The sequence below is a fragment of the Ranitomeya imitator genome, chromosome 3, assembly GCF_032444005.1.
Source record: "Ranitomeya imitator isolate aRanImi1 chromosome 3, aRanImi1.pri, whole genome shotgun sequence".
Lineage (NCBI taxonomy): Eukaryota > Metazoa > Chordata > Amphibia > Anura > Dendrobatidae > Ranitomeya > Ranitomeya imitator.
The window spans coordinates 437,903,509-437,925,285 of record NC_091284.1 but is presented as its reverse complement, the minus strand read 5'-3'; the positions used below and the strand labels follow the sequence as shown (position 1 = coordinate 437,925,285).

The following is a 21,777-nucleotide window of genomic DNA, read 5'->3' as shown; positions in this document are numbered from 1 at the left end:
ACCCTGGGAACCACACGCAGACATCCAGGATCGCTCCCTGCACACGCTGTATCTGGCATATAACACGACCCCTGACTTTTGGGACAATTTTTAGGGGTCAAAAAGTTGTCTTATACGCTGGAAAATACGGTACTCGTATATTAGGAAAGTACACTATTTTTAATTCACCCGTCATCTAATCTATCAATTATTTATTCTTTCCTTTCTGTAACACTATCATCAACTGCTGTATTTTGGAGCCCTTTTTTTATTTCTTTTTAGATATTTTTTTTATAGCACCATTTATTCCATGGTGCTTTACATGTGAGGAGGGGTATACATAATAAAAACAAGTACAATAATCTTAAACAATACAAGTCATGACTGGTACAGTAGGAGAGAGGACCCTGCCTGTGGGGACTCACAATCTACAAGGGATGGGTGAGGATACAGTAGGTGAGGGCAGAGCTGGTCATACAGCGGTTTGGTCTGTCGGTGGTAGCTGCAGGCTTGTCGGAAGAGGTAGGTCTTCAGGTTTTTTGAAGGTTTCGATGGTAGGCGAGAGTCTGATGTGTTGGGTTAGAGAGTTCCGGAGTATGGGAGATGCGTGGGAGAAAACTTGTATGCGATTGTGGGAAGAGGAGATAAGAGGGGAGTAGAGAAGGAGGTCTTGTGAGGATCGGAGCTTGCGTGCAGGAAAGTACCGGGAGACGAGGTCACAGATGTATGGAGGAGACAGGTTGTGGATGGCTTTGTATGTCATGGTTAGGGTTTTGTACTGGAGTCTCTGGGTAATGGGGAGCCAGTGAAGGGATTGACAGAGGGGAGAGGCCGGGGAATAGCAGGGGGACAGGTGGATTAGTAGGACAGCAGTGTTTAGAATAGATTGGAGGGGTGCAAGAGTGTTCGAGGGGAGGCCACAGAGTAGGAGGTTGCAGTAGTCAAGGCGGGAGATGATGAGGGCATGGATTCGTGTTATTGCAGATTCTTGGTTGAGGAAAGTACGGATCTGTGAAATATTTTTGAGTTGGCAGGAAGTGGAAAGAGCTTGGATATGTGGTTTGAAGGAGAGATCAGTGTCAAGGATTACCCTGAGGCAGCGAGCTTGTGGGACTGGGAAGAGTGGGCAGCAGTTTACTGTAATGGATAGGTCCGTTGGGGGGGTGGGGGGGGTCGAGTGACATGGGGGAAAGATGATGAATTCTGTATTGTCCATATTAAGTTTTAGAAATCTAGCGGAGAAGAAGGATGAAATAGTGGACAGACATTGTGGGATTCTGGTTAGTAGGGAGGTGATATCTGGTCCAGAGATGTAGATCTGTGTGTCATCAGCATAGAGGTGATACTGAAAGTCGTGAGATTCTATGAGCTGTCAGAGGCTAAAAATGTAAATGGAGAAGACCAGGGGCCCTAGGACTGAACCTTGCAGGACTCCGACAGACAGGGGGCGAGGTGAGGAGGTGATGTGCGAGTGGGAGACACAATGTCCGGTCTGTTAGGTATGATGAGATCCAAGATAGGGCCAAGTCTGTGATGCCAAGAGATGAGAGGGTCTGTAGTAATAGGGAATGGTCCACTGTGTCAAAGGTACACATTGTTTACACTAATATTATGAATCAAACACTCATTTCTTGAACAATATTTCTAAGATAAGATGTCTACACACACGTTTTAAATGTTTAAATATGTTAAGAATAATTTCTAAACTACTTATGGTTTGTGTAATCTTTCTTTATAGGTCTAATAACTGTATTTTTTAGAACCAACCTGTATACTTAACTTACCTTCTTCTCAATGGCTTTGACCAAGTCTGAAGAATTTCATTTATGAGAGAAAATAAATAATACACACATTTATGTACAAACACACATATATACACACACTATATATATATATATATATATATATATATATATATATATATATATATATATATATATATATATATATATATATATATATATATATATATACACAGGTTCTTCTCAAAAAATTAGCATATAGTGTTAAATTTCATTATTTACCATAATGTAATGATTACAATTAAACTTTCATATATTATAGATTCATTATCCACCAACTGAAATTTGTCAGGTCTTTTATTGTTTTAATACTGATGATTTTGGCATACAACTCCTGATAACCCAAAAAACCTGTCTCAATAAATTAGCATATTTCACCCATCCAATCAAATAAAAGTGTTTTTTAATAACAAACAAAAAAACCATCAAATAATAATGTTCAGTTATGCACTCAATACTTGGTCGGGAATCCTTTGGCAGAAATGACTGCTTCAATGCGGCGTGGCATGGAGGCAATCAGCCTGTGACACTGCTGAGATGTTATGGAGGCCCAGGATGCTTCAATAGCGGCCTTAAGCTCATCCAGAGTGTTGCGTCTTGCGTCTCTCAACTTTCTCTTCACAATATCCCACAGATTCTCTATGGGGTTCAGGTCAGGAGAGTTGGCAGGCCAATTGAGCACAGTAATACCATGGTCAGTAAACCATTTACCAGTGGTTTTGGCACTGTGAGCAGGTGCCAGGTCGTGCTGAAAAATGAAATCTTCATCTCCATAAAGCATTTCAGCTGATGGAAGCATGAAGTGCTCCAAAATCTCCTGATAGCTAGCTGCATTGACCCTGCCCTTGATGAAACACAGTGGACCAACACCAGCAGCTGACATGGCACCCCACACCATCACTGACTGTGGGTACTTGACACTGGACTTCAGGCATTTTGGCATTTCCTTCTCCCCAGTCTTCCTCCAGACTCTGGCACCTTGATTTCCGAATGACATGCAAAATTTGCTTTCATCAGAAAAAAGTACTTGCGACCACTTAGCAACAGTCCAGTGCTGCTTCTCTGTAGCCCAGGTCAGGCGCCTCTGCCGCTGTTTATGGTTCAAAAGTGGCTTTACCTGGGGAATGCGGCACCTGTAGCCCATTTCCTGCACACGCCTGTGCATGGTGGCTCTGGATGTTTCCACACCAGACTCAGTCCACTGCTTCCTCAGGTTCCCCAAGGTCTGGAATCGGTCCTTCTCCACAATCTTCCTCAGGGTCCGGTCTCCTCTTCTCGTTGTACAGCGTTTTCTGCCACATTGTTTCCTTCCAACAGACTTACCATTGAGGTGCCTTGATACAGCACTCTGGGAACAGCCTATTTGTTGAGAAATTTCTTTCTGGGTCTTACCCTCTTGCTTGAGGGTGTCAATGATGGCCTTTTTGACATCTGTCAGGTCGCTAGTCTTACCCATGATGGGGGTTTTGAGTAATGAACCAGGCAGGGAGTTTATAAAAGCCTCAGGTATCTTTTGCATGTGTTTAGAGTTAATTAGTTGATTCAGAAGATTAGGGTAATAGGTCGTTTAGAGAACCTTTTCTTGATATGCTAATTTCTTGAGACAGGTTTTTTGGGTTATCAGGAGTTGTATGCCAAAATCATCAGTATTAAAACAATAAAAGACCTGACAAATTTCAGTTGGTGGATAATGAATCTATAATATATGAAAGTTTAATTGTAATCATTACATTATGGTAAATAATGAAATTTAACACTATATGCTAATTTTTTGAGAAGGACCTGTATATATATTCATTCTTCAGTTTTACTCAAATCAATTGACAACAGATGTGTTTTGGATCATAGTCGAAGGTTATGTTGGAAAAAGGACATGGAGTGATGGGAGCATTTTCTCTTTCACTGTAAGGAAGTACATCTGTCAATTCATGGTATCAATGAATGTAGCTCCCCAAGATCAGCATAACTCATGAAGCCACAGATAAGGACACTGCCATCACTTTTCAGTGTAGGCAACATGAATTTATTTTTAATTAATTTTTCTAAATGCATGATGCCTACTGTGAAAAATGGCAGTGTCCTTATGTGGGGCTGCATGAGCGCTGCTGGTGTTGGGGAACAACATTTCATTAATGTTATCATGAATTCATAGACGAACTGTTCCATATTGAAAGAGAAGATTCTATAATCACTTCGTTGGTAGACATGCATTTTTCCAACATGACAATGATGCATAAATACACATCTTTTGCATTTCTGAAGAACAAGGTGAAAGTGATTCAGCAGCCAACTCAGTCTCCTGATCTGAATGGGGAAAAAAAAAAATCTAGGAGAATTCTGAACTCACTCTCCATCCAGCTGCTAAAGAGGTTGTTTTTGAAGAATGGAATAAGATAGATCTTGCAATATATCACCAACTTGTTCACTCCATGCCTAGAAGACTTGGTGCTTTTCTTAAAGATCATGGAGGCCATGCAAAATACTAATGGTTTTTAATGTGGGGGTTTTCATTATTGCATCGCCTAATTTGAGTAAAACTAAGGCTTTAGTAATGAAAGTTATTAACTTTACTTTCATGTTAAAAATGCTCTATGAAACTCGATCTTGTCAAAAGTTTGTTAACGGTTCTTGTAGTGAGATATTGATTCAAAGCTTACTTTTAAAATGGTGGTGTACTCATTTATTCTGAGCACTGTATACATTCCAAGAAAATGATGTGAATCAAGAGGACAAATGGAGTTTTGTTAAAAAAGGGGTATAAACATGAACTTTATTAACAATAATACCACACATACATACATGCAACCGTCATATGCTGACAGTACAAACACAGACATAAATCGTAAAAGACACGAAGCCACCAAGAGCGGCGATACGCGTAGGGAGTACGCAGACCCCATCTCCTAGTGAGTATTCATATCATGACTGCGGTTTCGTGCATTTGGTAGTGCCAGTGGAGCCAGAGCCTGGCGTTGTGGGGAACTATTCACATAGATATTATGGAAATGGTGGAAATGTCTGATTTATTTTTACCAGGCATTGTGTTTATTGCATAGTACCTACTTTCATTGTATATATGACTAAATTATAGTTAAGTAGGTTGATATTTCTATATTTCTTCATCCATGTTCATATTTATTGTGCAACTGTCATTATTATAGTTTCTGGACACCATTTCCGCATATTAGTACACAACGCCGGACCAGGCTAACGGGCACGTGCCAGCATCTTATCATACTTTTTATTTGCATGTCACTCACGGAGACATTTTGAAGGACTATTCTTCCTTAGGGGTCTGTGTTCTATTATGTCCTCATATTCAGAGGACATTTATTTAGTGTGTGTAGGCATATGCTTTATGCTGTTTTTAAGTATGTTTTAATATGTAGCACTGTCTGTTGGTCTCAATAAAATTTGATATTGATTAGCATTGTGGCTCAGTGTGCACCTCTTTTGCGCTTCTTTTTCTCTTTTTCTATGGTAAAAAAAGGGGGGGGTAAAGGGGAACATGCCTCACCTCACTGCAGGTAGACCACTGTACACGCCCCGACGCGCGTTTCGCCTCGCTTTCTCAAGGGATACTACCCCTTGAGAAAGCGAGGCGAAACGCGCGTCGGGGCGTGTACAGTGGTCTACCTGCAGTGAGGTGAGGCATGTTCCCCTTTACCCCCCCCCCCCCCCTTTTTTTACCCTAATAGTGTCTGATGTGAGGCGCTTAGTGTGGGTGAAGATTCCCCGTTCATTTACATACCATTCCTATGGTGTATCCTGTATAGACTCTAGACTGTGAGGCACTTAGTGTGGTTGAGATTCCCCGCTCATTTACATATTATACCTATGGTGTAGCCTGTATAGGATCTAGATTACCGGGAACTTCTATTGGGGTATACCTTTTTGCCTGCACCTTCCTACTTTATACTGCTTGGTGTTATGTACATTCTCTATATGCGGTAGACCCATTACTCTGGTGTCTTTTACTATTTATGTCTGTGTTTGCACTGTCAGCATATGACGGATGCATGTATGTATGTGTGGTATTATTGTTAATAAAGTTCATGTTTATACCCCTTTTTTAACAAAACTCCATTTGTCCTCTTGATTCACATCCGATTGCTATATGGAGGTATTTGTGATTGTTTGTGACTGATGCTGGTCACTATAATGAAGCTGGAAATTTTGATAATTCTGATATTTTATTTGATAATTTTGATATTTTAATAATAAAATCTTTAGTTTTCTGGAGTAATTTGCCATTTATTAGTGGTGTTAGTCATTATAAGTTCTATGAATTGTGTGCTATTTTTAGGTTGCTTCCTTTTTCTAACTTTGTTTTAATTTGCCCTCAACAATTTTGCTTATCCACATCAGGGTCTGGTTTTTTTATCCACATATTGCAATTCTCTTGAAGCTCAAAGGGTGTGGCCCCATCTTGTTCACCGCCCACTTCCATGGTAAACGTTCTTGCCGACGTCAATTCAACAGCGCGTCCGCCAGCTAAGGCTTCTTTCACACTTCCGTTGGTAGTCGCCCGTCACGAAGAGTCGGCGTGACGTACCGATGGAAGCGTTTGCTTTCACATTTCCATCTGCGTTGCCGGGCAAAAAAGAGTCAGAGAGAGACATTTCCTGCCGGGCATGCGCAGACGGGAAAACTGGATGCGACGTACAGAAAAACGTTCCCTTGAACGTTTTTCCGAGACGACGGGGCGCCAAAACCCGACGCATCCAGTGCACGATGGACGCAAAGTATGTCCATACGTCGCGATCCGTCGGCAATACAAGTCTATGGGGAAAAAAAAAAATTGCATCCTGCGGGCAAACCAGACAGCGCGTCCGCCAGCTAACCAGACAGCGCGACCGCCAGCTAACCAGACAGCGCGACCGCCAGCTAACCAGACTGCGCGACCGCCAGCTAACCAGACTGCGCGACCGCCAGCTAACCAGACAGCGCGACCGCAAGCTAACCTGACAGCGCGCCCGCCCGCTAACATGACAGCGCGTCCGCCAGCTAACATGACAGAGCGTCCACCAGCTAACTCACTCAGTGGCTGTATAGTCAGTTTCTGTGTAGAAGGAATGTCCCACGTTCAGAGCCGCTGAGTTTCCAGATGGCTGCCATGCTGTAGATGTGACATCAGCATCACAGCCAATGCCAGACATGGGAAACAGCAGTGGAGATTGACCTGTGGTCCCAGGAAAGGTGAGCAAAGCTCTTTTTGTTTTTTACATAGCATATTGCAGCCAGGGAAGAAATCTAACTGAAAGAGAATAACCCCTTTAAAGTATTCCTTTCAATATACACATCAAATCAGGAACTTTCTAGTACAAAATACCTGAAGACTGGAAGATTGATGAAGGAGGCCTAGGTTGCAGACTCCAAAGATTTTCCACACTGTTTCGGTCTTTTAGGTCCAGTAAATGAATAAGAATAAGAGGATCCAAGTCCAATAAACTACTACTGCTGGAGGCACTTAAGTTGGTTCCCGTGCGTCTTGAGGCTCTACTGCTGCCATAGACATGGCTGCTCGCTGAAAAATAAAGAGTATGCATAGGAAAGGTAGGGGAATAAGAGTTTAAGCAAAACGTTCAACATAGCAGGGGGGTTATAAACTACATGATGTAAAAAAAAAAAAAATTCTTTGTTTTTGGTACAAATAGCATAAAAATACAAACTCCTGCTCCAGTAAGTCATCTGCAGCATTGCTACATTATCCATGGACAGAGCTCCTGCTTCTTACTACAAGGCTGTTCTCTGAAGTGTGTAAAGATATTTTTGTGCGCCTGTTGTATCTTAAACCTCAAGTGTACGACTAAAGGTACCGTCACACTTAGCGACGCTGCAGCGATACCGACAACGATCCGGATCGCTGCAGCGTCGCTGTTTGGTCGCTGGAGAGCTGTCACACAGACCGCTCTCCAGCGACCAACGATGCCGGTAACCAGGGTAAACATTGGGTAACTAAGCGCAGGGCCGCGCTTAGTAACCCGATGTTTACCCTGGTTACCATCCTAAAAGTAAAAAAAAAACAACCACTACATACTTACCTAACGCTGTCTGTCCTCCAGCGCTGTGCTCTGCACTCCTCCTGTACAGTCTGTGTGAGCACAGCGGCCGGAAAGCAGAGCGGTGACGTCACCGCTCTCCTTTCCGGCTGACCGACGCTCACACCCAGTAGAGGAGGAGTGCAGAGCAGAGCGCCGGGGACAGACAGCGGTAGGTAAGTATGTAGTGGTTGTTTTTTTTACTTTTAGGATGGTAACCAGGGTAAACATCGGGTTACTAAGCGCGGCCCTGCGCTTAGTTACCCGATGTTTACCCTGGTTACCAGTGAAGACATCGTAGAATCGGTGTCACACACGCCGATTCAGCGATGTCTGCGGGGAGCCCAGCGACCAAATAAAGTTCTGGACTTTCTTCCCCGACCAGCGATATCACAGCAGGGGCCTGATCGCTGCTGCCTGTCACACTGGACGATATCGCTAGCGAGGACGCTGCAACGTCACGGATCGCTAGCGATATCGTCTAGTGTGACGGTACCTTAAGCAGAGATTATGGAGCTTATAAACACAAAACAAAAAACATTCTACAATATGTAAGCAAAGAGGAAGCGAAGAACTGCTTGCCTACTGATTTAGGCCTTTGTTCGACAAACAAGCCCCAGAAAAGGGGCAGACATGTCCTGAGATCCTATTTATAGCCCGCTAACTATACAATGAGAAAAACACAAAGCCCTGTGAGAAGCAGTGTGCAGAAGTGGCAGCTCGGTGTGGGTCCAATTGATCGGTGCTGTACTCCCAGGTGATGAAAGGGCACATGCTGCTCTCTGAAAAGCTGGAATTGGAACAGTGTGTAACGTGCGTTGGCAGAGGGGCTCCTCTTGTTAAGACTTTGGAGAATGTTACACGTTTGGTATGTTGTAAGCCTTACCCGAGGCGCCAGCAGAAGCAGCTACATCCTCCATCAGCTCCCCTTCTTCCAAATCCATATTGCTACCATACTCTACATCATTCTCACCGGACCTGAGCGGGAATAGGGAAGCAGGGTTCACAGGGAAGAAATTGCCAAAGAAGTAGGAGATATAGCACAAGTAGGAACTTGATTTCAACATATTTGAAATAAATGTTTGATTTCATCAATGATGAAAAAAGTTAGTACAACAACAAAAAACACATGCTAGGTATGGGAGTATGGGCATATTTTGAGCTTTGAACCCATTTCTGCCTGGTTATGATTTAGAGTCAGGGAGAAACTGGTTCAAAACCTGTAATACATAGTTACATTGGCTGAAAAAAAAGACAGGTCTACGAATTCCAACCTTTCTCCACCAGCTATACTTTCTCTACTGCTAGATCATTAATAACCCACAATGCCACTTGTTGTGGGAAAAGCATCCGGCCTGTTTTTAAATGCCGATATAGCGTCTGCCATTACTACCTCTTCTGGTTGGGCATTACACAGTCTGACAGCTCTAACTGTAAAGAAGCCTTTCCTATTTAGATTCACCGCAGGGGAGTATAATAAAAATTATTTTTCTTCGCTTCCAGGTTGGGTTGGGGGCCGATATATAGTATTATAGAATACTGTATATCAGCCCTGAAAGGTGATGGTCGTATCTCTTATCGGCCAAACCTGATGACAGGTTCCCTTTAAACCTTTTAGGAATATTTGATTCTATTGGATTCCTGCCCAGGAACTACCACAAGATGAGCTGATCCAGAAATTGGGTCCATTTGTAAAAATGCTTGAGAAAGAAAGAAATGGGCACAGACATTAGCAGATCTCCTTATAACCATACTACTAGGGAAACCCTGTTAACAGAAACCTGATAAAAGGCTTCATACTTACATGGTCTCTTCATCAATATCATTTTCTTCTGTGTTGCTGGTGGCAGTGGAGCTGGCAGAGGAACAGCTTCCTTCTAAATGGTTTACTTCATCTTCCCCAGCCAGGTCCACATCCAAGTCCCCATCAGAGAGATCTTGCTGCTAGCAAAAATACCAAGTGAATGGCTTGTCAGCCTTTAAGGAATGCAAGTAGCTAGAAACATGTATAGACCAAGACGTCCAACAAATACAAAAATATTTATAACGATATTTCTGTTTAACTAGATGGTGGCCCGATTCTAACGCATTGGGTATTCTAGAATAAGTATGTAGTATATAACACAGCCCACGCAGTATATAACAGCCCACGCAGTATATAGCACAGCCCACGCAGTATATAGCACAGCCCACGTAGTATATAACACAGCCCACGTAGTATATAACACAGCCCACGTAGTATATAACACAGCCCACGCAGTATATAACACAGCCCACGTAGTACATAACACAGCAACGTAGTATATAACACAGGCCACGTAGTATATAACACAGGCCACGTAGTATACAACACAGCCCACGTAGTATATAGCAATGTGGGCACCATATCGCTGTTAAAAAATAAGATATAAAAAATATTTATATACTCACCTTCTAGCGGCCCCCGGATCCAGCCCAGGCGTTTAGCAATGCTCCTCGCAACGCTCCGTTCCAAGTAATGCTTTGCGGCAATAACCCGTGATCATGTAGCAGTCTCACGAGACCGCTACGTCATCATCTCGCGAGACCGCTATGTGATCTCGAGTCATTGCCACAATGCATTCTTGGGACTGGAGCGTCGCGAGGAGCGGGAAAGGGTGCCGGGGACGCCGGAAGGTGAGAGTATAATGGGGTTTTTTTATTATTATTTTTAACATTATATGTTTTTACTATTGATGCTGCATAGGCAGCATCAATAGTAAAAAGTGAAGCGATGTTTAAATCCCGCCCCAATATCACTGATAGGTCACGGCCGGCCGCGGCCAATCAGCGACCCGGGATTTCCGTTACGGAAGTTACAGACAAACAGATGGAAGTAACCATTAGACAATTCTATATATAGATAATAAATATTACTCCATTTCAGCATCAGCCGTGACACCTCGACTTCTGCACGAGATGCACAGCAGCTTCCTCCAATTTGCGGTCAGGATCAGTGCATTAGCTAAGCTAATTTCCCTAACAGCTAATCCCTTTCATACACATCTACGCAAAGAGTGGATGAAGTATTTTGATATCTTGGAATAAATGAGCAAGTGAAGCTTCCTGGTCCACCACAAATAGTGACAGGGAAAAGAGAAAAGAGCCACAATGGGATATTATAAGCCAGTAACCACCCTCTATTTAAAGGGTTTATCCAGGACTTTTTTTTACTATGGGCCTAAGAACCAACAGGCAGACAGTTGTTAACTACCTGCCTGTTCTGCTTGTCACTGATCTCTTCTGGCTTAGACCAGTCAGAGACAGCTCCTGCCGGAGAATCTGCGGCTTCTGCCAACGTCTTGTTGACAAATGGTACTTTGGATATGCACAGTGCCCTTAAAAGTAATGTATTACCAGGTACTTGCCACCTAATCTGAATACAACATGATGTAAAGACAGAGACCCTGATTCCAGAAATGTGTCACTTACTGGGCTGTTTGGTGTATTTTTGATAATCTGCTCATAAAACAGTGATTCAATTACTAGAGAATTCGTAATCCTCTCTATTAATGAGCTCTGTATAACCAGGCTCCCACCACTATTGGCAGTTTCTGCCTATGCACAGTGAACACAGAAGCTGCTAATCAGTGGAGATAGTGGGTTTATACAGAGCTCAGCATTCAGAGAACTGTTAGATATCAAGTTGATAAAACAGTGATTTTATCACAACAACAGCGTGCAGTCCAGAAAGTTATACATCGCTGGAATCCGGGTCTCTGCCCTTACATCATGCTACTCTCAGATGGGGTAGCAAAATCCCGCTGACAGATTCCCTATAACAAAGGGTTACCTGCAGGAAAAAGGCAGGGAGTTTGGACTTAGAAATACAGAAGAAATATAATGAGTTTTATGGAAAAGTCCTCATATACACGCTGCGAGTTTCTTTAAATGAAAATAGAGGTGCTTACATTAAAGACATCATGAAGGATTTTATCTTCATCCTCCTCCGCCTCCCTCGGAGTAGGTATAGAAGGAATGTTTTCTAGATTTGCTTCTGTCTTTTTGGACCTTGCTTCGGGACTTTCATCATTCTGGGGGCTGAGATGAGTGTCTGGAGGAGATATACCCCTAGATTTCTGGTTTCTGGACAGTTCAATGGCAAGTCTCTATAAAAGAACATGTAAGAATAAAAACATTTATCATTAAATGGGAATTCCATATCATACTTTCAATGGATGTGCCATAAATATATTGTAGACCCGAGTCCCGCCTATACGACCCACATCCGTTTCAAGATCGAGGCTCTGATGTATACTGGTGTCAGTGGAGTGCGCTGGGAATTGTCATTCATTTATATGGGCATTCCAACCAACTGTCCACTGAAAAATGTGCCCAATGAGGCGCCATTCTTGGCATGGATGTGTGTGCCTTTGGTAGCACCCACCGCTATCACACATTGATGGCATGTGTGAATATGCCACTAATGTACAAGATGGAAATACCATATAAATATATACACACACTGTGAATGAAATAAGTATTTATGATCTTGTCCCTGGCATCTTATAAAGCTCTTAGGTCTTGCCCATGTTGTAGAGGTTAGAGTCTTACTGATTATTGGAGTCTGTGAACAGGAGTCTTTTATAAAGGTGACTATGTAAGACAGAGGTCTTTAATGCAGGTATCGAGTTGATTAGGAGCGTCTAACTGGTCTGTAGTAAGGGATCAAATACTTATTTCTCACTGCAAGATGTAAATAAATTTATATAACTTATGCAATGTGATTTTCTAGATTTTATTTTAGATATCCTATCTCTCATTGCTAAAATTAACCTACCCTTAAAATTATAGACTGTCCATGTCTTTGTCAGTGGGCAAACTTACAAAATCAGCAAGGGATCAAATACTTATTTCCCCCACTGTCTAATAAAAAACTTTTAATATTTATATTAAAGAACCAGACTCAAACACCAAAATCTACATATTTTCTCAAGGGGCCAAATAAGTCTAAAGTACAGCAACGATAATTCTTGCTGTAATCAATCACAGCAACTAGATTACAGATTCCAATAATGTCTCGTAACAAATTCCTAACACACCACTAAAAAGGTATAGTTATAGAAAATACTAGCGATGGCCACTAGTTGTCGGGGCGCCTATAGTGGTCACTGAATAGTACTGAAGTCTTAGCACCCTACAAGGTCCTAAACATAGCCACTAGTCTTCGATAAAGGTTGAGTGTAGTCACCAAGACTAGTGGTTAGGCTTAGGACCGTACAGGGTGCGAAGACTGCAGTACTATTCAGTGACAACTATAGGCGCCCCCGACACCATCGCTAGTGTTTTGTGTGTGTTAGTAACTCGTTATGAGACATTATTGGTATCAGTAATAATCCAGTTGATGTGATTGATTACCAGCAATAATTATTGAGGATATATTTTATACTTAATTGGCACCGTGAGAAAATATGTAGATTTTGATGTTTGTGCGTGTCTTGTTTTAATAAAAATAATTATTAAAAGTGGTATTTTATAGGTATATTACTCCAATTGGATTTGACAAGGAAGATAAATAATTATTAATTGGGGATATTCCTATTAGCATACTGTGAAAGTATAAACATTGTGTTGTAGGCTGTAATAATTATCTATGCTATGAAGGCGTTATCGGACCAGCTGTGCTATATAATGCTATATCGTTACTTAAAAGGGATATTCTCAAGTTTTATCCATATGATAGATGACTTCCAGATTGCTGGGTCTGACAGCTGGGACCCCCTGTTAATCCTTAGATTTGGGGTCTGAACAGCCCCATGTGAATGGAACAGAGGTCGATCTTGCGCACTGCAGCTTCATTCAATCTTAGGGGCGTGAGGAAGACTACAGAGCCCAGCCCTTGTATAAAGAATCGAGTGGAGGTGCAGATCAACCTCCGCTCCATTCATTTGGAACTACAGAGATTGTGAAACTCGGTCTTATTCCACAGATTATGTTATGCTTTTCCACCTAACCTGAAAGCCTTATAATTTAGAGAAAGATTCCAATTCCTGCAATGTATCACTTACTGGGCCGATTAGCTTAGCCTTTATAAAAATGGTTTTATCAGCTGGAGATGATCATTAGAGGACTAGTAAACCTGAGGCCAGTTAGTCAAGCATATTCATGAGCTCTTTAAAACCCCGCCCCCACATCTGATTGACAGCTTCCAGCCTATGCACAGTATGTACAGAAAGCCGCCAATCAGTGGTGTGGGCGGGGTTATACAGAGCTCAGCCTTTAGAGAACTTGGGCAGCTCAGTATAAGTTCATCACTGGAATCAGGGACTCTGCACCTACAAAATGTTGCTTTCCAAAGGGGTAGTAAAAACCTGTTGACAGATTCCCTTTAAGGCGTGTGGGGGGCACTATCTTTATATTGCCATTTTATTTTTCTACTTTAGAGTGACATTATTTATACAAATGGGCACTGTTGTGGTGGTATTTTCTAGCGACGCTGTATAGGGACATTATTCCTAATCAGTTTATAACCATACTATCATACACGTAAACAGGCCCCGTCGGGGAATATTTCTTACCTCTTTTAGGTTGTTTATCTGCTGCACATAACTAGTTTGTGCCGCCTCCAGCTGAGCGATGTACCAGTGCTGGTCTCGACTCTTTTGGAAAAATGTAGGAGAGCGAACCTGGAATCTTAAGAAACAACGAATACTGTAAATCTACCAGGCTTTTTTAACACAAATCAAAATGTGACCATGTGGAGCAAATGTTCAACTTGACCTTATAGGATTGCAGAAGATACGAACTACTATTTCCTCCGCTGACCTTGAAGCAGCGGTCAACGTGACCCAGGTATACAAGACAGGGAAAAGCAGAGCTTATGGGGGGAAAAAAAATCTCATTACAAGGAAAGTGAACAAATAAAGCAGATCTGTCCATTCGGTACTCACTACTGGTTGAGATTTGGTCATTCATTAGCTTCTTTCAGTAAGAACTCCTTTTTATAGACACTACTACTCCTGGCTGATACTTTGCTTCCTAGCTTTCGGACCACCATGTAAATAGATGTACCTGTGGCACCTGGTACTGTACATTTCCATTTTTAAACAGCCCCTTTTGATTAACAGACTGAACATTAGGCACTTAGACCCCAACATGTTCCAATAATGAGTTAATATTGTTGGATTGTGGAACCCTGAGATTGGGCACCGATCTGGTGTAATAAGGGCACCCTCACAGTTAACCTTCAGTGGTCAACAGCGTGGAGGTTCAGCGTTGTACCTTGCGTTTTTTTTAAGATTACCGTATGTACTTGTTTTGAAGGCACCTGACAGCAACATTTACCCACACAAAACAGTTTATACGGCAGTGTGGCTATTTAAAATATAAGTCAGTATATCAGGCTTTTAAAATGCCGCTCCGGTGGTGAGCAATTACTTTTTGAATTTGGCGGTGGGGAAGTGAAAGTTGCTGAGTGTTTCCCTTAAAATTGATGTCTTTCAGCTGATGATGCTGGTTTACTTACTTTGACAATGGATCTTCAAAGTAAGTAGAGCAGCTTCATTTGGTCTAATATATCTATTTTAGAATATGTGCACCTTAAATCTAATTACAGAACCGCTCTAATGCTTTGGCATTAGTCATTTTTCATTAGCCAAAAGGCAACATGTGGCCCTTAACTACTATGGAGTTTAAACCATAAAGGTTAATTACCACTTGCGCCTTTGATGGCCACCAACAGTGGCGTAATGAACAAGTGTAGCTGAGCTACTGTGTTTGTGTAACTTCTACAGAAATGATAGGGAATTACAAATGAACAATGCATTGGTTTTTTCATGCGGATTTTCTGCATATAATGAAATTCTATGAGAAAATTCTACTCGTAAAACTCTGCGGCTGCGGATAGTACAGCGGTGAATGGTGGACAAGGCCTCCCTGTCCTGAGTCTGCTGATGCTCTCAGAGGTCATGTTCTCGGTTCTGGAGCAACACTGCCACCTGCTGGTATCTAAGAGTAGAACAGCCTATATATATTCAACATCTACTCATTGTGAACCAAGACTGTTTCCTGATTAGCATTTTATAGCTCGTATATTGTTAGGGTACCGTCACACAGTGGCACTTTGATCGCTACGACGGCACGATCCGTGACGCTCCAGCATCGTAACAGTATCGCTCAAGCGTCGTAGACTGCTGTCACACTTTGCAATGTACGACGCTGGAGCGGTAATTTCATGACGTATGTGCGATGTAGAAGCCGTTGGTTACTATGCGCACATCGTATACAATATCGTGCACACCTTTGTTACACGATGTGATCATGCCGCCACAGCGGGACACTAGACGAAAAAAAGAAAGTTTCAAACGATCTGCTACGACGTACGATTCTCAGCGGGATCCCTGATCGCAGGAGCGTGTCAGACACAGCGAGATCGCTGGAACGTCACGGATACATCGCTGGAACGTCACAAATCGTGCCGTCGTAGCGATCAAAATGTCACTGTGTGACGGTACCCTTAGTGCTGGTCTCAGCTTTTATCAGTTGAACCAGAGAGACAGCTGACATTGCTATGGAAAACACAAAGAAATACTGATAAAGAATTTAGATTGTGAGCCCCATTGGGGACAGCGATGATAATGTGTGCAAACTGTAAAGCGCTGCAGAATATGTTAGCGCTATATAAATAAAGAAAAAACTAAGTGGAAGTCCTCACAATTTGACCAACAGATATTGATACCAATGCTGGGATTTCGCCTGAACAAGAGGCTATTGATGCAGATCACCCCTCCACTTCAGCCAATATTAAAGCTGCTGCGGCAATAAAATTGAAGCAATACTCCAGGAGCTCGGATGCTTGGCATGGTTCCACACCGGACCACGCTCTGCCTGCGGACAATAAATTCTTAACTTCTTCCCAACTGCATTCTCCTCAAAGATCCTCTTGCTTTTCTACAAACATCGATCAGTAATTTGCCCAGATTCTGTCAGCCATCGACAACTGTCATGTTGGTAACTGAAGCGGACGAACTCCAACAGGACTTTGTGATTCTGAAACATGACTTGGAGGAAATTAGAGCGCACCTCAGAGGCACGGCACAGAATGTCAGAAGTACAGGCTACTCAGAGGCCTATGCCGGCTCAAACTGCAGAAAAGAAACATAAAGCTTCTGGTGAAAGAACAAAGGATTTCGAAAATCGGCTCACGAAAAATAACATGAGGAGAGAAAACGGAGGAGGCTGAAAACTGGTTAAAAGATCTGTTGAGTGCAGAAGTCTTCAACGTTCTTTACCATCAAGTTTCCTGGTAGCCCTCCTAGGCCATTATTGGTCCGACTACTGCATTTCCGTGACAGAGATGCCATACTCTGTGCCATCTGCCTCAGGGCTGAGGTGCTGTACCACAACAATCTGGGTACCTTTTACCCGGATTTCTCAGTTGCTGTCAGAAAACAACGTACTCAGTTTGCTTAAGACCACCCCAAGCTGTGAGATAAGGGATATAAACACGGTTATTGACTGCAAAGCAAAGAGCAGTGGATGGGAAATCGACCCGTTTCTTCACATCTCCTGCCAATGCACTGCTGTAGGTTGAAGCTGACCCTTGAACGCACCGTGGGAAGTACGGAGGGGGGAAAAAAAACCACCATTCCAGCTTCTTTACCTATGGCTGTGTGGACTCTACAAAGAGCTCCAGTGGGGGTCCTGATCAGGTCTATCTTATCAAATCCTAACTGCTTTAAGCATATTTACCCTTGATTTCTAGGGTCCCAGATTTGGGTCTTTCAAAAACAAAAACCTGAGAACAAATACGTACTGAAAGACTGTAGCTCTTCAGATCATTATAGTTAGACAGGATTCAGAAGGAATAATCTGATTCCTTGTTGGGGAATGTTAGTTTTGATAATCACACATGGTTCTCGAATAGTATGATGTGTTTTGGTTGGGTGTATGGTGACTGCTTCAGGCTCTGGTCTTCTCCCAATATTCCTCCTTTCCTTTACTCAGACTGTGTTAGTCGCTGGGTCAGATACATTTTTGAAGTTTTGAGCTGCCAACTCTTAGGCTGTGTGCTGATTTTTCGCGTTTTTTTTGCGATAAAAACGCTATAAAACCGCAAAAAAAGCAGCATTCACTATGCATCCCATCATTTTGAATGAATTCTGCATGTAAAAAACGCATCATGTTCATTAATTTTGCAGGTTTTTTTGCGGATTTCCCACTATAAAATGCATTGGGAAATGTCCAGAAAAAAAACGCACCAAAAACGCGCAAAAAAACGCATGCAGATTTCTTGCAGAAAATTTCAGGTTTTTCTCAGGAATTTTCTGCAAGAAATCCTGAACGTGTGCACATAGCCTTAATGTGCTGAGCTGGAATGTGAGAGGGCTTAATCCTAAAATTAAGAGAGCCATTGTAATGGATTATGTTAAAAAACTAGTGACACATATTTGCCTACAGGAGACTCAACTCACAAGCCAGAAGATTCTAGCCCTAAAAGAAAAAAGAAAAAAAGTCTCCTTATATGCAGATACCTTATTATATCTGGCGGACATCAGTCCTTCCCTGACTTCCCTCCTAAGGTTGATGGACGAATTTGGGTCATTTTCTGGTTTAAAAGTTGAATTGGCAGAAATCCATTCTTCTCCCTCCATCGTCTTCATACAGTCTGAGCCAGACTCCAGATGTTTCTGTACCAGTGGCTGATCATGTTAAACTATTTGGGGATAATTGCTTCTCAAAAGGTAGGTCAATTTATTGCAGTAAATGTTGATCCTCTAACAGAAGAGCCAGGTAGGCAACTCAAGTCCAAACCACATCTTCCTCTAACTCTTATTGGGCGCATAAATCTCTGTGGAATAATACATTTGCCCAAATTCTTACATTTACCTCACTCCTCCCAGGTTATGATTACTAGAGGAACATTTGCCTCCTGGAAAGTTTGGTGCATACCTTTTACAGACAAGGGGGATCCCCTAGAATAAGTTTATCTAGTTTGCAAGCACTGAAACATCATGGAGGCCTGGCAGCTCATTTATTCTTTTACTTACTGGCCGTTAGTGCACGCCCATTGGTGGATAGATATTGACATGAGCAATGCTGCCACTGCACTCGCCGGAGGCATTCTTATGAAGGGTTAACCAATCTACTCTTTAGATATACTGCAGTCTCATCAGCTCCTATCCCTCTTAAGACAGTGGTGGGCTCGGATACGCCACTAGTTTCTCCTTGGGTGCCACTCTGCTTTAATCCTCACATTCCACATTTCTATTCTTTGCCTGATGTGGTTCTCTGGGTGAGCTGTGGTATCAAATTCGCCTTACATATTTTCTCAAGATACTTCTGAATTGCTTACCTTTGAAGATTTCAAAGTAGACATAGGGTTCTTGATGAAGTGAGTGCACAGTTTAGGGAATCGCCAGTGTCCCTAGGCTTTTCTAAATTGGAGGGGCTCTTGGGGACCTCCGATTTACCTAAATCCCTAGCACAAGCATATACTCTTCTCCAGTCATCTGTTGTCGGGTCTTATGTTAGGTCTTACATGAAATGGGCGGCAGATAAACAAGACTCGACAGTGCAGGAATGGGGAAAGGTAGAAGATACATATAGTCCTCAGTGGTGAGTGCTAGGGACTGGTTGATTGAGACAAAATTTCCAAAAAGAGTTTAATACACTCCGGAAATGTTGCGGTTTGAGATGGCTCTGGATGATTTGGGCTTTCAATGTCAGGCGGTGGTTGGCTCCTTTCGGCACTTAATATGGCTCTGTCCAAAAATTCTTACATTCTGATCTGAGCTACTTCTGTTTCTTCAAGAACACACCGATTTCCCTAGGGTGTTTTGTCCCTTACAGAATGCCTACTGAGTATTATAGATTAAGCCTATTGATGGGACCTGCTATGGAATTTTATAACAAAAAAATTTTGTATTTTTCTGTGCTAGAAAAATGATCAGAATGTCATGCAAACCTATGCTCCACTGGCTGCAATTAGTCAATAAATATATTCCACTAAATAAAGTCCTCTATATAAATAGAAGATGTGCTTATAAGTTTGATAAAGTATGAGGATGGTGGTTAGCAATATCAGACACTGCTCAACAGGATTCAAAGCAAAGCCTTGTTATTTAGCTCTATCATATGTCTGCATAAGGTGCTAATGACATTTCAGGGTAGGGGAGGATGGGCATGGGGACCGGTAGGATTGTGTGTTGTGTATGAGGCTGTATGTACTAAGTGTATGGATATGACTCTTTAGTTGATGTTAATATTTTCATTGTCTTGAAAAAAAAAATGAAGGAAAAAAAATCTGTAAAAATATTAAAAATGCAGGAGTGACATAAGCAGTCAAAGAGAAGCTGGTAGTGATGGATGAAAGACAAGCAAGAGAATTTAATATCCCAGATGTAAATGCAAGTTACACACATACCTTAAAATGACAGTGTCATTGGCACGGTTCAGGTAGCCTTCATTAGCGAGCAAGTCCAGACGAAAGAAGCGGTTATATCCCCAGCACTCGCCTACTTCAAAATCAGATGCAAACTCTCTAATGATGTTTTTAGCAGGATCATTGGAAGACTGATGTACCATTTCCACACGATATTCATACCTGCCAGAGACAAGTGTCTGATGACTAAATACAAACTGAGGACTGGAATGGCAAAAGAAGAATCATAAATCAAGCTAAACAAGAAAATGGTGTTGTACAACCTGTGACGCCAGATTAACTGAAGGGACCCTGACAGCTAGATCAACCCCTATGAGTCAATTATATGGCTGCATCTGTATGTTATGGTCGATTACTCCTCTTAGTGTGTCTTGGACGCAGTGAGTGACGGTTCAGGAGTCCAATCTAGTGCAGGGGCATGCTGAGCTGTTGGTATTCTGAGAGACAGCTCAGCCGTCCAGTCTGAGACTGGGATGTACTGGGCTTCCTTCCGATGTTCAGAGTTCTAAATGAGCATTCAGCTACTTAGCAAAGCTGTCAGCCTCAGATCTCTGCCAATCGTAGCTTTTATTCGGTGATGCTTTGCTTTGTAGTCCCCGTTCTCCGTTTGTGGATTTATGGCTGTCTGACATTCCTCTGACCACCTGTTTGCCTAGCCACTTTGCTCTGATCCACTACCTTCCTGGTAGTCGGACCTTGGACCGTTATTTCAATACGCCTTTTCTTCTTTTCCCTTTTGTTTACTACGTTCTCTCTTGGCATCTGCCCCAGAACATTTGACAACCCTAACTCACAGCTTGTCCGTGAATAGTGATTAGCATCACACAACCCCATTGTGTGGAGAAATTTTACTTTATACAGGGATACTCAGCCCTTCAAACTTTTCCTGCGTATTCAAAGGAGCTCAATTAGTCCAAAAGGTGTGCACTACGGCCGGATTAGTCCAGCCCCTTCTGCTAATAGCACGTCCCCTGAGGCTTAACTGTGTTCACTGATCGGTCCTCACTCTCTTCCCAGAACCTTGAGGTGTCTTTTGTGAACGCCGTGACTTCTTACATGAGCAGTGTGACCTCAAGCCTGTGGCATATAAGTAGAGGTCCACTGCGCATCCCTGAAGTCGTGGCATTCACAAGCAGACGCAGGACAAAGTTCTTGGAGGAGAGCGTAAGAGCAGACAGGTGAACACAGTCACGCCTCAGTGGGCATGATAATCAGCAGACGGCATGGCTGATACAACTGTAGTGCACGCCTTCCTTAGGCTTCTTTCACACTTACGTCGTTTAGGGGCCGTCGCAATGCGTCGTTCTGTGGAAAAAACGCATCCTGTAAAGTTGCCAGCAGGATGCGTTTTTTGCACATAGACTTGTATTACCGACGCATCGCGACGTATGGACACACGTTCCATACGTCGTGCACTGGGTGCGTTGGTATTTGGCGGGCCGTCGTATCAAAAAAACGTTCAAGGGAACGTTTTTTTCGTACGTTGTGTCCTGCATTTCCTACCACGCATGCGCGGCCGGAACTCCGCCCCCTCCTCCCTGGGACTTTACAGTGG

General features: G+C 42.6%; 1 protein-coding gene across 4 annotated transcripts in view; it reads right to left on the bottom strand.

Annotated features, from left to right (window-relative positions):
• Positions 1-21,777, bottom strand: part of TRIM37 (tripartite motif containing 37) — a 218,767-nt gene that overhangs the window by 104,454 nt on the left and 92,536 nt on the right. For 2 of the 4 annotated variants that reach the window (XM_069757342.1, XM_069757340.1), the window contains exons 13-18: positions 20,205-20,384; positions 14,359-14,473; positions 11,752-11,949; positions 9,627-9,766; positions 8,709-8,800; positions 7,114-7,308 (exon numbers count right to left, since the gene is read on the bottom strand). In XM_069757342.1, coding sequence (XP_069613443.1) covers positions 7,114-7,308; positions 8,709-8,800; positions 9,627-9,766; positions 11,752-11,949; positions 14,359-14,473; positions 20,205-20,384 — 920 coding nt within the window. The remainder of the gene's footprint in view (positions 1-7,113; positions 7,309-8,708; positions 8,801-9,626; positions 9,767-11,751; positions 11,950-14,358; positions 14,474-20,204; positions 20,385-21,777) is intronic. The other 2 variants (XM_069757341.1, XM_069757343.1) reach the window with 1 other exon arrangement.